The sequence below is a fragment of the Lutjanus erythropterus genome, chromosome 22 (assembly GCF_056507025.1).
Source record: "Lutjanus erythropterus isolate fLutEry1 chromosome 22, fLutEry1.hap2, whole genome shotgun sequence".
Classification (NCBI taxonomy): Eukaryota; Metazoa; Chordata; class Actinopteri; order Lutjaniformes; family Lutjanidae; genus Lutjanus; species Lutjanus erythropterus.
In genome coordinates, this window is record NC_139338.1 from 8,470,878 (window position 1) to 8,489,344 (window position 18,467).

An 18,467-nucleotide genomic window follows, 5' to 3' on the forward strand; every position below is an offset into this window, starting at 1 on the left:
TCTAGTTGTTGCTCAGGCTGTGTGGCTGCTCCTGGAGCCTTGTGGGAAACATGAGGTAATGATGCAGAGGTGTGTATGCGTCTTCTTTTATTTGCAGAACACACACTCTCTGTTCCCCATTTTCTTTCCTCGTCCCTTGCTCGCACCAGTATGAGGCTGGGTTAATGAGTTCACACAGCCATGAGAGGTAACTGTGTGATCTAGGATGAATTAAGTAACCAAAAATTATAGTCACAAAGCTCATGTGTACCAACATGGCCAGTCTAATCTATCTTTCATGACAGTCACAGGTGGGCAGATTGGGCTCAAAGTTATACAATCTCATTGGTTAAGGTAAACATCAGTAGGCAGAACCAAAAGGAGCACATGTTTTTTGTTTCAGTAAGTTTTATGCTGCTTTATTTTTTAGTGAACCCACACTGTATATGTTGAGATACATAGTAAATCAGTTCAGAGAGGCAGTCTGCCATTCTTTAATATTTAACTAAGTAACTTCATACAGTCTTCTCCTGGTCTTCTCTCGCTCCGGAGACTTTTTCATATTCACACGTCTAGACAGAGCAGAGATCACATAAAGAGCATACGGGGGACTCTGATTCATACCCTGGCTCTTTTTTTTTCTTTCTGAATAATCTGACAGGTCTGATTGTCAGATACGCTGGCTGCTGATGTGTGTGACAGTCCATCATTAACATTGTAGATCACACTGGATGAATGATGTGTATGTGTGTGTGTGAGTGTGCGCACAGTCCTTTCTCCGCCATTCATAATAGATTCATTTAGTAGCTTAGATCTTGTCAGCCTCAGGCTCACTTCTTTATGTCAGTCAGTAAATGTGTGTGTGTGTGTGTGTGTGTGTGTGTGTGTGTGTGTGTGTGTGTGTGTGCGTGTGCGTGCACGCCCATGAATGCATTCATAGACATTGATTCTGCAGAATAGAAATGACTGAAGTCTCCTCTCACACAAAGGAACAATTCGGATTTCTCTGCTCAGGCTGCCGCTGTGTTCTAATCAAAGAGTTTTTCTGCACACTGAGAAACTGATTGAAACACATGACACCAGCCAGGACTGAACAGTTGCTCTCTAATAGCATTGAATATTGAAGTTTCTGACAATAGGGACGTTTGTTTTTTGTGCTAATAAACTGTATCTCACACTAGTACTAATAATGTTTGTGTTTTCCCCAAAAATGACAGATTTCATCAGCCTTTTGACCTCCTAACTGCCTCTCCTTTTTATTTAAAATTTTCCATTAGCTTTGTTCAGCTTCTATCATCTGCAGTCACCAGAACCTCTGAAGGCTTTAGCTACACATTTTTCCTGTTTTGTTATGTATATTATTCTTATACAACTATATTTAATAGCCCAAACTGGATGTGGAGTAAATAATTCTGCATGTTTCACCAAGGAGTCATTATTGGGAAAGATATTTGTTGTCTTTTTCTTACAGTAGCATTGAGCTGTGCCCTCTTTATTTTCTGATATTTCTCTAGACAAACATTTTGTGCAAAATTGGGACGTCTTTTGCTGGGCAAGAGACTCACATATCAAAGCAACATTATGCAAGAATTGATATTTTTTGCGATTGGGCGCCCCTACGGTTTCTTAGTGCAATTCACTTCTATACTGCTGTTGTAAATATGGGCAGCTTCATGGGCATTTGTTATAATTATATTATTTATGATCAGAAGTGAGCTAATTGGCAACAATCCACTAGTCAACTAGTCCAACAACAAGAGGACTAGTTCGGTGTCTATCTTGCAGCGTTTTGTTTCACAAAGCTCTCGCCAGTGACTTAAAGCCAGTCCAACATTTACTCTTGCCTGGTGGCCTCTTGCTTTGTCATTCTGTCTTTTTCTTTTATCAGCTTCCCTCATCAACATGCTCTTCATACTCGTCGCCTCTGCCATGATGTCCGTAGAGGCCGCTGAGCCCAGTTTTGAGTCTGTTGCCCACGTGCCTGGATTCAGTGCCCATTCCGGCGCTGCTCCCCACCAGCATTCCCCACTGGGTCCCCACTGCCTCGGGCCTGAAAACCTTCTCCTCTTGTGCTAGTGGTGTAAACAAAACACTCTCTCTGTGCTCTGAGCTCCCACTCCAATCTGGGCAGAGACAGCTAGCTGCACGGCTAACTGAGCCGTTAGTTAACAGTAGCTAGCGGTTACTTTAGCAACAAGTAAAGCTATCTGTCCATCAGGAAACTCCAAAGTGGCCTGAAAGACGGCTGGAGGACATCAGAGGGAAAAGGTGGTGGTGTGTGACATAATGCCGTAAAGCGATGTGTACTGAGATCATACAGGCATACAGGCATTTGTGGGTGGTTGATGTAGCATCAAAAAGACTTTTAAACTTTTTCTTTAAAGTATTTGAGGAAAACTAATTTGATAATTGAAATTGGCAAGTAAGTTTTTTATGGCACAAGTGTAGCTAGTTAGGTTACAGAAAAGTAGCCTAGTGACACATTCAGCTGTCTCTGCTCTCTCGTGATCCACAGACTACCTTTATCACAGCTGACATTTTGACTTGTCACAGCAGGAAAAACACAGGCTACTAATTACATTAACAATGGTCTCATACCAGTGAGGCAGCGGGCACAGTACCAGAACACCTAAATAGCATCCACCATTATTAAGATTATTAATTACACCTGCACATTTCCTGCTAAGATGTGTCAATATGCCTGCTGTGAAAACGGCCTATTATAGCGACTGCTAGAGGCTTCATTATTTGTGTAATTAAACTAATTAGTGCCAGTTAATTGATTAATGAATTGTTAATCAAAAATACCACACGTTAATTGGTTTCAGTCACTAAAATGTGGGTTGATTTGGTTCTGTACCATTTTATGTCAATATAATTTGAACATATCCGGGTTTTGGACTGTAGATTGGGCATTTCTGTCATTCTGTGTACTAATCAGTTAATTGAAAACATAATGTAGTAATCAGCAGTTCTAAATTCATGTCTAAATCCACAAGATGCTGCCTGTAGAACCTTTTATGACCTAGATGAGGGCCCTCGATGCATAAGACCTGGTTAAACTATTCAACTGCAACTGGTTTATTCTGCCAGCCAGATAATGATGGATATTCAACAGCACCACTGTGGGTTAAACTAAACCAGCAGCCGTTTTTTGCTTTAAATATTTGATACATATTCAGCTATTTTTGCCGGCAGTGATGCAAACGGGAGCAGACAGTCCCCCCAAAAAAGTCGAGCCCTTCATTATTCAATCTAATAATCCTGTGTGTTTTCTGAGCAGTTAGCTCACTCAGCAGTGCAGAACCTTTTCACAGAGGGTGAAATCAGCTCTGTGTGTGTGTGTGTTTGTGTGTGTGTGTGTGTGTGTGTGTGTGTGTGTTTGTGCCATCCAATGGAGCTTAATTGGTATAAGCGTAGGCAGGCAGACAGTACACACACATCTCTGTCTGTGCATTATTCTTTCTTCACTTCTTCTGTGTGAAACAAATCTATACAGCACCTCAGTGCGTGTCCACAGAAATCTCCTTGACTCTCCTCCTTTTGTCTCCTTTCTGTCCTCTCTGTCTTCCTTTGTCCTCCCCCTCTTGTCCCCTACACCTGTTCTTTCCTCCACTTATTTCTCCTCTTCAGTCTTTTCTTCGCCACCTCCTCTCTGCTCCTCTCTGCACTTTTACCTTTGTGTCCTCCACTGCAGTATCTCCTTTCTCTTCTTTGTCCCCCTGCGCCACTTTCTCGTCTCACCTCTCCTCCCTCGAGAGCGAGGGCTGAGCTGAAGTGATCGGGGTGTCAGGGTAAAGAGAGCAGCAGCAGCCACGTCAGGTGTAAATGGTTTCTGCCTTGACCACTTTAACAGCTGACTGCTCTTTGAGCTGCTGCAGAGCAGATGTCTTCTTGAAGTTTCCAGACAGCTTTACTGTTTTTTCACCACTTTTGCAGCGTTACAACTTTAGTTCATAGATTAGAATGTATGAATTGTTCATTTTTAAACAAATCATAATCTCAGACTGAGTTATTTTCAACTGGAATGCTGGAAATGAGCACAAGTTAATTACCAGAGGGCTGAATTAACAGATTTCTAATAAATATCTTCATATTCTTCCGGTAAAGCTTGAAATATGTACTGTATTTGTGATTTTATCTATTCTGTTTAAAATCCTTTTGACATTCAGACAGGGACAGAGGACAAAAGCAAAGAGAAAAAAAAGGTAATACTGACAATATTTTTTTTTCTCAAAATTGCAGACTCTCTGCTTTAAAAGTCTCCCATATGAATTTGACAACAATAGGTACACTGGCAGCATCAGCAGACTTTATTCTGGGACTGCTGTGAAAAAGCAAGTGGAACTCAGAGATATGAAATGTAATTTCCATATTTAATCATCTAAATTTTACTCCTTGACTGAGTATGAGTGGATGTTCGTGCATGTGTGTGTTTATATATTCAAATGAAGACAGGAAAATCTAGCTTCAGGGTTTTTTTTTTATTCTCTTCTCCAACCTGTCAGCTACTTGTTGCCATGGTAGCGTTATGTCAGAAGAGTATTTGCGTTTGTGTTTGTTGGTGTGTCAAGATGCAGACGGATGTGACTGCAGGGGCCAGATGTGGTCATTGACACTCTGACAACCCCCTTTCATTTCTTCAGCACACAGATCCACACAAGTACAGTATGAACACTTACATTCAAAATAAAGGTCATGATGGAAATGTGGAATTGACACAGAACATACAGTCATCAAATTTAAATTAAAAGTAAACTACAAGAGGCTTTGTTAAAAACACAAGTGACACAGTCTGCATCAAAGCCAACAATCAGACATGAGTGTAATTCTGTTTTGACCTTTAATGGTAACATTATCCTTGTCGAACATCAGTTTTGTGTTGAGGTGGTATTAGAGGGCTCAGTAGCAGATACTGTATAAACCTTGGCTAATTAAACTGAGTCACTGTATGGCTCATGTTCGCTGAATGAGTTAGTGTTCATGAGGAATTATTAATAATCTTATAGAAGGTGTAGATGTTTGTAACTGTTAGATTGAGTATTATGTTAACAGAGTCTGGCAGGCAGTCACTTTTCAGAGCACTGGGCTTTTGTTTTCAGGATAATGAACTTTTAAGCTTTACATTGACAGACAGTTGACAGTTATACAACTGACAGTAGAAGAGTCATCACTTGTTATTGTCAGTTTATGATGTTGCGTGCATCCTGTACTCCTCCACTGCTCTTGCAGGGGGAAACAACTCGCTTCAACTATTGTTTGTGTATTAAATGTGGTTTCAACCTATTTTTTATACAATCTATGGTTCCGACTTGCTAATTGGACTCCAGTACTCATTTGTCCTCGCACAGTTGCTGCATATTGCTCCTTTAAGTTGCTGCTTTATGAGGAATTGCGTGCAAAAACTTCTCACATTCCTCTTAAAAGACCGTCTTTACTGTAAAAACATGACGGAGCAACCCGACAGCCTCCTTGGTAGAGGAACTGCACCATCTGTAGTTTGAAAGGGCTCATTCTAAGGTGGCAACTCTTTTTTTCAGAGGATTATACACTAAAGAAAACGTACTCATGACTCAATATTGGTATTATAAACTTGAAATGAGTGCAGTTGTTTTTGATGGAATTTATAAGCCGACATGATTGACAGCCAGCAGGTGTGCTCTCTTTGGTTGACTTAAGCATACTGTTACTGACAGGAGGCTGCTGTTCCCCTGTGTACTATACTCTGTAACTGTGTCTGCCCTCTGTCTAACACAGGGATACCTGTGGTTTCTGAAGTAGAAATGAAGACATGCCTAATAGCTGCTTAACAATAGCTACATTCTGCTGGAGTTTCCATCTCTTCCTCACTCTCTGTTGTGTCTGTGCGGTCTGCCGTTTGTGTGAAGGGTATTATACAAGATTACTGTAGGTCTAATGTAAATCTAGACATGGTGCAGTGTAATTTTATGGTTCTTATGTGACCTCTCAGTCTGTTTGGGGTTTGTGAGTGGCTAAGAAAGAAATCTCAACACCTGTCTTCCTTAAGTCTTCAATAACTGTCTTTTATGTGCAGAGTTTGGACTACAAGTCACAACTCATGACAGTTTGGTTGTTGATTGTCTCGCTGTAAATCTGAAATTGTGTCAGCAGACTGAACATCACTCCAACTGTGTCTAGAAGCCACAATCTTTCAGGAGGAAATTAAACAACTGTTACTTATAGACATTGTGTGTTTGACTAGTAAACCACTCCTGTAAATAGAATACAGCTGGATGTTACTAAACCAGTGAACTTAGCAGACATTTTCATCAGAATTTTCAGTCTGTTTTCACAGGTTCAACCACAGCTGGCAAACCAGACAGCAACACAGCAAAGATGGAATTGATTTAGTCGAACTTGGGTCAAACAAGCTCTCTCGCACACAGACACAACCCACGCAGCAAGGAATGTAATGCTAAATACCTGCCAAGTCATGTGTGACCAGTTACAGTTAAACCATCTGCTCTGACCTCATTAGGTCCATTGTCCTTACTGTTTACTGTAAAACACACGCCCACACACAAACACACGCCCACATACACACACACGCACACACACACACACACACACACACACACACACACACACACACACACACACACACACACACACACACACACACACACCAGTGACAAAGCACTGGATAAGACATGTCCAGTGGTGCATTTCTATTGTCAAGTCTTTGCTCTGCACAGATAAAGTAGATATGAAACTAGCTATTCTGTGACCCATAAAAACTGTGATTTTCAACCAACCAAATTCTTAACTACATTGCTGAATTGTCAAGTCTATCCTAAAGTTTATGACAGTATATACTGTTGATTGAATTTTTTTTACATTTTTACATTCATACATTACATTATTGGTCAGTCTTGCAATGCTTTTCACTTTTTTTTCACACATTGAGATATTAGTCAGCATAATAAATGTAGTTCAGACTCTGAGACTCTGCCTGGAGGAAATGCATGAATGTTAAGAGCGGATGAATGCATGCACAGTAAATTAACACATTCACTCATGCAAAGACAAGAAGCTGCTCATGCTTGCACAAAAATATACACAGCAGTTCAGTGTGTATGCAGGTAACTTGGGCATGTGAATTAATATTTCACACACACATATATATATTTATATATTTACTCCCAAAAATACAAAAAGAATAAATAAGAGCATACACACATCATGTTAGTTGATGTAAAGCAGATGATGTGACATGCAGTCATGCCTAAATTGTAAATTCAGACATGAGCTCATAAATAAAAAATCCTATGAGCGCCCAAATACAAGAATGTCCCTTTCGCTTTGCCTTCCATGCTGTTTTGATTTGGGTTTGTTGTGTTGCGTGTTTGGCTGCAAATTTTGCTTGTCTCGATGCCGTTCATATTCTTTTACATTATTCATGTGAAAAGCCTTGTTAAAACACATACACGCATACATACACACCACCCATCAATAAGTTTAAACAGAATTCATGCTGCGCCGTCCTGTCCTAATAAAAAACACAATTCACAGAATAAATGTACACAGAATACAAGACAGGCACTCATGCATTAACAATGCACACTCTCTCTCTCTTTCTCTCTCTCTCACACACACACACACTGTGTGACCTGAGGCCAACGAGTAATGTCTCACCTACAGTTTGACCATCTGCCCTCATTCGAGCTGTACTCATTTAACAGTTGCCTTACTGTCTGCAAACAGAACTACACATTTCTAAATGTACTGTTGTGGTGTATTAAAAAAGCCATGTGAAGCATGTCGACATCCATAAATCATGACTGCATTTAAGTCACCAATTAGACTTGAGTAATTGGTTCACTCTCACAGTCTGAGTGTAAGCCTCAGATATTTATATTGGGAGGGAAAGGCTTGATTACTTATTTGTCACAAAACATTAAGCAGGCGCTGTTTTTCAGGAGCAAACGCCAGAGGTGGCGAGTCAAATCACATGACTTGGACTCCCATTTAGTTCTACACAGGCAGATTTTAAAAATTCTGTTAGATAATCTTATCTAAATTGTTATCCGCAAACTCAACCATTTTCTTGTACAGCGGGTCCCCAAGTGTCTCTGTTATCATTTCAGATTGTTATACTGCAGCATATTTAATAGTTAGTTGCTAAAATCACGATATCCTATTCAGTTCTTCATAGGCATATTTTAAAAATTAAATTGTTATCAGCAAACTCCATAATATTCTTGTGCAGCAGGTCCCCAGGTTCCTCTGTGATAATTGTCAATATGTTTTATTACAGCGTTAAATACTAAAGTTATACCCAATAACCATTCATAAAAGATGTGGTTAGCTGGTGGATTTTTTTTTCATGTACCAGTCCCCATTGGCCAGGGAGTCATAAAGTTAATATCAGACACATGAAAGTGTTCATTCTTAAGTCAACACTAAATCCCCCAGATCCACTTTGTTTGAACTAATCTGACAGCATCCAATCAGGTTGGAGGAGAGAACCATGAATAATTAAAATTATACTACTGAGCTCCAGCTGGAAAAAGAAATTATGCCAAAGATTATTTCTTCATGTACAAATGCCTCACAGTGGTCAACAAAAAATTAGCTTTATTTGACATTTGAAGTTGCATGAAGAATGGTAAGTTGAGGTTCTGTTGTTAAAATGACATTACATTTGTTCAAGAGTGCATTATGATTCAGTTAGGACTCCAAATTTAATGTTTAGGACTTATGACTTGACTTGGGACATGACTTGGAGACTTGTACCTCCTCTTGCAAACACAGTTGAGCTTCCAGATTTTTTGGTGGCAGCTGAAAAAGATTTCACAACCAGCTTTCAGGGAGTTTGACATTTTCAGATTCTCAGTTGTTAAACACTTTTGTCTCTTCATTTATCTGTCCCTCTCTGTCTCATGTACAGGTGCCCTGAACCAGCGCAGCTGGGGTAAGAAATACCCATCCTGCAACAGTGCCAGGCAGTCTCCTGTGGACATCGATGAGACCTTTACCCAAGTCAGGCTGCAGTACCAGAATCTGCAGCTTGAAGGCTGGGACAAACTGACAGCAGAGTCTAGCACCATCCACAACAATGGGAAGACTGGTATGTTGATGTTCTTCCACAACTCATTGCTTACCTCTCCTGCAGAGTCTGATTTTTTTTATTTGAGAAATAAATCTTTATCATTTCATAGGAATTCCAAGCATAATTCTGCCACGATCAAACCTTGTCACAAACTTTTTTACATATTGTAGCTCTGGAAGACATGTTTGAAATGTCATCCTGCAGGAAATCAAACTACAAGCTGCTGCCGTTGAAAGACGAGTGACATGCAGGGTGTTTCTTTTCATTTCACTCTCAGGCAAGCACATATTAAATCAGCAACCAGAGGAGGAAGATATAGTATGCAGTAGATTCAATCTATGGAAATGATTTTGACATTATTCTGGTGCTGTAAAACATGACGTCTTAATCCCTAGATGTGGAAGGAAGCTTAACTTCCCAGATGCAGACAGAAACTGATTCACAACTCAGGGGTTAATTAGAGACAGAAGCAGCGAGGATTTATAGGAGAAAGAGTCAGACAATGAGAAGGAAGGAGGCCAGAGACCAAGTAATTGAGAGAGAGGCAACCAGAGGGACACCAGCACCGAGAGATCATGCGGAGAAAGAAGGATGATCGATGTCAAGAGGCAGAGATGAAACTGAGCAACAGAAAAGAGGCAACAAAAGAGCAAGAGGGAAAAAAATGCATATAGATATATAGAGAGAGTACAGGCAAGAGAAATGAGGACGATGTGAAGAGACAGAGGAAAGACAGCGCGTAGAGTGATGTCTGGCCTGATAAACAAATGAAAGCTGTCTGAGCTATCATCACCATCTTTCCAATACAGCCTGGGCTCTGTGTGTGTGTGTGTGTGTGTGTGTGTGTTCTCTTTGTACCTTAATGATCTTAAAATTAATCTTTTTTTCTCTGTGAAGTCAGAGAGGAAATTGCATATTAAAACAGATATTGTGTAGCTGTCATGATAATATGAGAGAAATATACGGCCTGCACCGTCTCTGAATGTTATTTTCTGTTTGGAGTCAACAAAATAAATTGAGCATCCAAAAAAATTGAGATTGCTCACTTAAAGGGATAGTTGGTATTTTTTTTGAAGTGGGGTTGTGTGAGGTACTTAACCATAGTGTGTGTATTACCTGGAGTAGATGGTAATCAACACAATCCTGTTTAAAGAAACAGCAGGAGTGCCAGTGTAGGTAGCTAATCAATGTACTGCTGTGGACAGGGTCAGCAGCATACACCTACAGTAAAAAAAAAGTAAGTACATGTTCTGCGAGGTTACTCTTTTTCCAAAGGAGTCTGGTGGCTTTGGAGAGAGTGATATCTGGATTATATAACAGCAGTTTCCTGTTGTAAAAGGCTGTCTGATGGCAAGGTAAAGCAATGAAACTAAGAGAATATTAAATAATAAAATCCGAACTATCCCTTGTAAGTATTGTTCCCTTTGGATTTAGAAGGATCGTCACACAAAACTCCTGCTTATTGTGAGGTCCTCTGGTCAATACTTTTAGGCAAATGATGGGTAATGATGGATGTAATGTGAAGAGTTTTTGTTTTATTGTCATTGAAGAAGCTCTAAAAAGTCACTATACGCTAAATGGCAGACAAAGTTAGCAATTAGCTGGTGTACATAGTGAACCTAAAGAACCAGATATTTCCCTCAAGATTTGGTGACCTGAGTGTGAAACTAAAAACAGAGCTACAGTGAGAGTGAATATTGGTTCTTTAGGTTCTTTAGGTTGAGTTATCTTAAAACACCCTCAAGTGATCATTGGACAAACTGCATCTTAGGCCACTAGTACGAAAGGGGATTGTTTTTGCTCTGTAATACCAGTGTGGCTTAATTTAACTCTGTGTCTGTGTTTCAGTGGCCATCAATGTGGAAGGGGAGTTCTTTGTGAGTGGAGGAGGGCTGAGCTCCAGGTTCAGGGTTAGCAGAATCACCTTCCACTGGGGACGCTGCAATGCAACGTCAGACGGGTCTGAGCACAGCCTGAATGGGATGAAATATCCTCTGGAGGTACAGAAGTACAGCATCTGTTCGTCTGTCCATCCACACATTTATTGTTCACACATTCGTCTACCAGTGAAACCTGAGTTCAGCTAACTTGCGTGTTTCTTGCTCTCGTTCAGATGCAGATCTACTGTTACGATCCTGATGACTTTCAAAGTCTGGATCATGCTATCAGCGAAGGAGGGAGAATCACTGCCTTGGTTGTGCTCTTTGAAGTAGGTCAACCTGTTGATTTGTGTCCCAGAATTAGAGTTAATAACTCAAAGTTAAGTGATTAAAATAAAAGTGTGTGTTTTTGCCTGTCTATGACGCTCATGTTCTTCTCCACAGATCAGCCTGGACGACAACGAGAACTTCATTCCTGTTATAGAGGCTGTCAACACTGTCAGCAGGTTTGGTAGGTCACTCCTACATACATACTACATCATCAGAGTCATCAGGGTGAAAATGGACATGTCCTCTACAAGGAAAGTAGCTGGGTGCAGGCGGTGATGTAATAAAAACAAATTTAAGTATTTGATTATCTTTTCTAATCTGTTTACCAGACAAAGTCATGATTATGTTTTGGGGAACATTTGTGTTTAATCAACAGAGAAAGCAGCACAATAATGGCGACAACAAAAGGGGCTGAAGCACACTGATTAATTCACAGGCTTTAATTGTGCAAACAGAATTTGACTGGTTTTATTTTGACTGGGACAGACAAAGATATGACAGGACAGGTGGTAGAGAGCAAATGGGCCACAGGCAGGGGTCAAACCGCCGGCCACTGCAGAGGACTGAGACTGCTGTTGTCCACCAATAGCAGTTCATGTTTTGTGTATTTATTACAATCATTTGTTCAGTTATGCAAATCTTCGAATCTCTTCACCATAAACCAGACTGCATGGACATTTCAGTATAAAGACAACATGAGTGCTGCTGTAGTTTATGAAGAATGTAATGGAGTATTTTTTTAAAATGTACCTGAGTGTCTAAAGTACCAATGTGTCCAATGAATTAGAACATTAAGTACAGCAGCCACAGCAGATTAAAGTTGATTAGAATTATCTTTCCTCTCCTAATGATGAAATTCTAAAAGGTTGCAGATTAGTTTTTAATGAACATCATGATGCATGTCATCGACTTCACAAGCAGTCTGACATTTTGAAAATGTTTGGTCCCTGGTGGATTTGCAGCTGGGATGAAACATTTGCGGTTTGTTGTGACATTTTGTAACTGATGGGACTGGTTCTTTCTTTTTCTACCAGGTAAGAGCGGGTCGATGGAAGCCTTCACCTTGCGCTCCTTGCTTCCCAATAACACAGATAAATATTATATCTACAATGGCTCACTAACTGCTCCTCCCTGCTCGGAGACGGTTGAATGGATTGTCTTTAAAAACACAGTGGCCATATCAGAAATACAGGTCAGCTGGTTTTATCACACACACACACACACACACACACACACACACACACACACACACACACACACACACACACACAATAGCACAGCAAATTGACTATCTGACTGAAACTTTTGTCATAGTTTTCATAACATTTTTTCACTGACACAGTCAAGATAAGTAAATAAAATGTAATTCATGACTGCGAAAATGATGATGAACTATACCTACAGTCTCATCAACAAATAAAAATAAGATGTAAATATTAAGAAGGGACTCTTTCAATGTGAACTCCATCCAGTGTCTCATTATATTAAGCTACAGTTATTTTGAGGTTTTGTTTTGGTGCTTTGGAAAGTGTTTAACAGCTTAACAACAAAGGATTACCAGCACTTGCTACATGTCACTTCTAAACTACGGTGGCTCTGTAGTGTCAGACAGAAAGGCCAGTAAAGAAAGGCACACTGACTCCCACTGTACATTTAAATATAATGGTGAACATAATGGCGCCGAATAAAAAAAAAAGTGACTGTGTTGCTGGAATAATGTTTAGTGCCTAGATTCTCAAACTGTGGTACATCTACGCCTGGTGGTACGTGAGCGCCCTCTAGTGGTACATAGAGTAATGTAAGAATATTATTTTAAAAATGAAATAAATTAATTTAAAAACAATACCATCAAAATACTGCAAGATATGAGCTCACTGAAATAGAATTTTTAAAAGTTTTCATGTATTTTTGTTTCATAGAGTCATGATGATGCATGTTGCGCGTACATGTGGCAGCTGTAGTTATCAGTAGTTAGTAGCTAAACTGTTTCTAGGAAAGAAAGCAGAGGTAAAATGAAGAGACAGAAAATGAATGGTTCAAAAACCCTGAAACTGTGGCTACAGACAGGATTTATTATGAAGTGTCCCCAGCACCTGCTGGAAAATGCTTGTAAAATGTTTGAATAACGCTGTTTTAGTGGAAATGGCCTGTTGGTTAAATTATTTTTGAGTTTTGGAACTGCTCATAGAATAATTACATGGGCATTGTGCAGGGCAGGCTGGTAAGACATCATATATTAACATTTGAGCAAATAAATATAACCACTGAGTAGCAATTCACCCTCATATGTATGAAACAAATATAAAACAAAGAAGATGCATATTTGAAGAAATTTACTGAATGTGAGACAGACAATGGGAGAAATGAGCAGAATTGTAGTCGATTAAATGTTCATGTTAATAACAGGTTAATAGATTTTTCCTCCAGGAGTATGAGTCTGGAACAGTTTTTAGCAAAAAACATGCTTTTTGCATGCAGAATAAAGGCATTATTTTCACCTATTGTGAAAGTGGTGAATTTGAATATTTTTGCACAGTGAGGTCCCAAAACACTAATGGAGTTGCATCAGTTGGGTCTGACTGGAAAGCTCAGTCTCTTGTGGATTCAGTGAGCTCAGTTGTATTCATGTGTGTTGTCAGTCTCCAAAGTAGCCATTTTAATATAGCGAGACCATTTTTTGAAACTTGTACTTGGTAGTGGTTCCTTGTTAGAATTAAATTCAGTTACTGGGGGCAATCTAATCAGTTCTATGCCAAATTATTAACCTTCTGAATAGCCAGAACTTCCACTGGGACAGGCAGGATTCAACCAAGTGTAAAAGCTTTTGTTAGTTTCTCCAAAAATGTAGATTTCTAATCTGTTATATTTGTATAAAGCTGCCTGATTGCTTCTTTAGTTATGTAAAAGTCATTAAAAAACATCAGTTTGCATTTTTAAAATGGACAAACATCTTCTGTAAAGTTAACATCACTGCTGCCTGTTGTGTTTGGTTGTAGTTTGTGGCTGGTTTTAGGTCACCTGTCTTTGACATCTGTGCACAAAATAAAAACAAAGTGTCTTATTGAAGTGATGCAGTGTGGCAGGTTTAGTCAAAATGTGAACTTCCAGAAGAGAGTTTTGTTGTGGCATGATGTGGTAAAAAAAAAAATCATGCAGCGACAACACAAGCCGACACTGTAGCATTACTGCAGCTTGATTCCAGACTGAAGACCTTTAAGGCCTTCTGAGGAGCAGCGACTGGATGAAATCTTCTGTGTAATAATTATCAATTATGTAGCAGAATAATGGAGAGTGAATGAGGTCATGAAAATGGTTGTGTGTATAGCTGATGTGTATATTTGTGTGTGTGTCTGTGTGCTTGTGTTTGTCTGTGTTTGCATGATTGAAACAGGGGTGGCAAGGCACGACATGGGCACATTGTAGTGAACCAAAAATAGAGCAGCGCTGTCTCTCTGCCTTCGCCTGGCACCAACACAAACCTCCAAGACAAACACACACTCACAAGAATCCCTGTTATTTCGGCAACTGCTCAGAAATGGAGAAGATGCAACAGACGCAGGTTTATTTTCTTTGTTTCACTTGCTGCTTTGTTCCTGTTTATCCATCCTCTCTCTTCTCTCTGTCTGAGCTTAGTTGGAGGTGTTTTGTGAGGTGATGACGATGGAGCAGGCTGGATATGTGATGCTGACGGATTACCTGCAGAACAACTTCAGGGAGCAGCAGCAGCAGTTCATGGGGCAGGTGTTTGCCTCGTACACCGGAGTGGAGGACGTCCTCACACCCAGTACGTCAACAAATACTCAAGTTTCTCTTATTTTTACTTTTTAAGTCAGTTCTGTTTTTTTAACCACAGGAAAACACACCATACATATAGAGCAGACCAGGTAAAAACTATGATGTTGTCATGTCATGACGCTGTTTCACACCTTAGCTAAGCCAAGCTGAGCCAAAAGGAGTTCCACCACTAACATTTTTATGATTATAGCTTTTTCAGGATGCATGTAACACAGTGAAATGGCATCTTTTGAACCAGTAATTACAGTTGCACAATTCATTGAACATTAATCTCAATCACAATTTTGGCTTTCCACAATAAAGTGAACATGATCGACTGCGATACTGACATTTAAAATGCGTACTGCACTCATAGATAACTCGGCTGTGCAAAATTTCCTAGATGTTGCAGCTGCAGTCCAGAGTAGAAGAGTATATGTACAGCGCAGAGCATCAGCTATCATCTTTTGTTTGGAAGTATTTACGATTCACGGCAAATCATGTGCGGAGAGTACATGAGGTTTGTGTCTGTGCCGCTGAGTAACACAATTAACTTGTTTACCACCTGAAAACAAACCCCCCCCCACAAATAGCAGTGGGATGAAGAACACTGAATCTGTGTCCTTGTTCCCGTCCTTATCCTCGCTCCTGTCCTTGTCCAGCATCAATTCTGTACAGTGTGTCATTGTATGAACGCAGCACAGAATGAAAGTGAACGCAGTGCTCTCTTGATAGAATTTGTAAAATGTTTTGTAGAATTTTTTTTTTAACTTTTATTTTACTTGTAACAGATGCACTGTGAATAAAGACCAATCTTATTTTGATGCATAGATTTGTACATTAGCAGAAATGTAACGTGGAGTGAAAGCAGTGCTCTGTTTATTTGAATGTGAAAATATTTGTGATCTCAATATTGATCAAAATAATGGTGATTATCATTTTGGCCATAATTCTGCAGTCCTACTGGTAAACATAATTATATACACCTCTTTGTACATTGCCATACTGCTAAGTTGAATCTATTTCTAAACCAACTTCTCTTAAAATCCTGCCTCCATTGACTTCTGGTGACCATTAACAATTTTAACACCAATTATTAAATTGTTCTCCCCTCTATCTAAATGAGATGTGCCCTCTTCAACCTGTTCTGGTTTGTTGCACAAATAAAAACATTTTTACACTAGAGAAAGTCTCTTTAGCAATACTATATCACCGTGTTAGAAACTCTAATAGCAAAGTTTGTTGTGGCTGGAGAATGATGCTTGTTTTATGGAGTCAGATCAAGCTCAGTGGATTTTAAAAGGCGATCCAATCTGCGTTCTTTTCTGGGTTTTTCAAATGGAAACTGGCAGAAAGTGCTCACATAGGTTATGTATCAATGTCATCTTTGTGCAGAAACCTAAGTCAGGTCACACAAGAGAATATTTTTAGAAGGGCTTGGGAAATTAGCTAAAACATAAGTATTTTGACTAAAATTTGATTGAACATAAACCCAAAACCATTAGCCTGACTAACCCTAACCCTGACCACTCAAATGCTGATTTTCTCAGTTTCACATCATTCTGAGCTGAGTTTTAGATAAAAGTACTGATTTCCATTCTTGGACCCCTTCGCTGCCTTTTACGTCTCTTTTCCACCTCTTCTTTTAGTTTTCGTTTTCATTACTGTCTTCTCGTTCTCTGTGCTGAGCCTGTTCTGACATGGGAGTGGGCTCAGTGCCCACAGGCCATCCAGCAGCTTGCTGGGTGGAGAACTGAGAACTGTGCCACATGACTGCAGCTTTAGTTAAAAGTTTCTTTTTTTTTTCATGACTTTTCCTGCTTACGGTTTTGGGTTCACATTCATGGGTTGGATAATACATTTATTATGTTTACATCCCAGTGAGCTTAATTTGTTGGCACGTTTTTTAGTCCTTGGAGCTGAAAAGTCATGTAGCATCGCTCACATGGAGTTGCAGCCAAGTGTTGGCTGAGACACTGGTATTGATCAGCAGTGCTATTGACTCCCAGCAGATCCAGCATGTTATGATTTTGTGCTATAAAAAAATCTTCCTTATTAGTCTTAAAAGATTTCAACCCACCTCTCCAAATCTCTAAATCATTTCACCTATCTAATTTATTGCACGTTTTGTTCAGCATGGTGGATGTAATTAAATACCTCCACCTCAGGGATCAATAGAAATATTCTATTTTTAATCTTATTTTTCTGCTGTGACTGAAAATATTTCCCGTCCTCTGCTTCCTCTGTAGCTGTAACGCTGTCCTCCAAGGTCAGCCCTAGTCATGATCATCAAAAGATATAATTCACGGCGCTCTCCATCTTCATAAAGTCGACCCTCAAGTAAAGTGGGTCTTTTGGGTTGCCAGGGAACTCGACTTTGTAGTTCAGTGCCCCTGCTCCTCTCAGCGCAGGCAATTTATTTTGCAGCTCTTTTTGAAATTGAAATAAAGTATTCAGAAATTCAGAAAAGGCTCTTTTTGCCTGTAACAAATTCATGCAGCCATACACACACACACACACACACACACACACACACACCTCCCACTCATTGCCACATTCACCTCCTGAGCAGGGCTTTTTAAAATCTCTTCCTGTTTTCTTCCATTTTCAATACAGTCGATTCTCAAGTTACCTCCAGCATCACTGAACTTAAGGTGACATGTTACACTGTGCTGTTCATGTTTAGATGTCCAGTTGTACCTTGTCCTTTCATGTCTGTGTTTCTTTGAGGCTTTTTATTGAGTTTTCTGCTACATCCACACCAATCAATATTTTACTTTTTTACTAATCTTGCCCTCTTTTTTATGTCTCTTTCTGCCGTCTCCAGCCTGCAGCTCGGAACCAGAGAACGTTCAGGCTGATGCTCAGAACGATACGACCATCGTAGTGACATGGGAGCGCCCCCGCGTGGTTTACGACACGACCATCGACTGGTACACCGTCACCTACCAGAGGCTGCAGGGCCGAGACCAGAGCAAGCAGGAGTACAGGACAGACGGGGATCAGGACGTGGTACGAAAGAATCTCTTCACATCTGGCAATAAAACAGAGAAACACGTAACATTACAAACATACGTACTGTCACCTTTAACTGTGTATCATTTCAAATAATGATTTACACCCTTATCTACAGTCCACACACGTGCTTATATGTAAAAAATAAATAGAAATTATAGTTGTTCCCTTTTTTCCTGTCGCAAATATTAGAAAATAATTTGTTGGAATTCTATGAACCGTCCATCCACTATCACAGTCTATCTGTCACTGTCACATTGCGACTGCTGTTGGGATCTGGATTGATCAAATGGATCGATTGATTGATGGTGACGATCAATCTTGGCCTCTTAATAGGTCACTGAACATCTCCTATCGTTACCAGCAATATCTGTGTGTGTGTGTGTGTGTGTGTGTGTGTGTGTGTATGTGTGTGT

General features: G+C 39.9%; 1 protein-coding gene across 2 annotated transcripts in view; it reads left to right on the forward strand.

The window, feature by feature from the left end:
* The window catches only part of ptprz1b (protein tyrosine phosphatase receptor type Z1b), a 74,537-nt gene that overhangs the window by 38,287 nt on the left and 17,783 nt on the right, over positions 1-18,467 (forward strand). For both annotated transcript variants that reach the window (XM_084710777.1, XM_084710776.1), the window contains exons 3-9: positions 8,891-9,070; positions 10,901-11,052; positions 11,166-11,261; positions 11,377-11,443; positions 12,297-12,454; positions 14,896-15,046; positions 17,864-18,048. In XM_084710777.1, the coding sequence (XP_084566903.1) occupies positions 8,891-9,070; positions 10,901-11,052; positions 11,166-11,261; positions 11,377-11,443; positions 12,297-12,454; positions 14,896-15,046; positions 17,864-18,048 (989 nt within the window). The remainder of the gene's footprint in view (positions 1-8,890; positions 9,071-10,900; positions 11,053-11,165; positions 11,262-11,376; positions 11,444-12,296; positions 12,455-14,895; positions 15,047-17,863; positions 18,049-18,467) is intronic.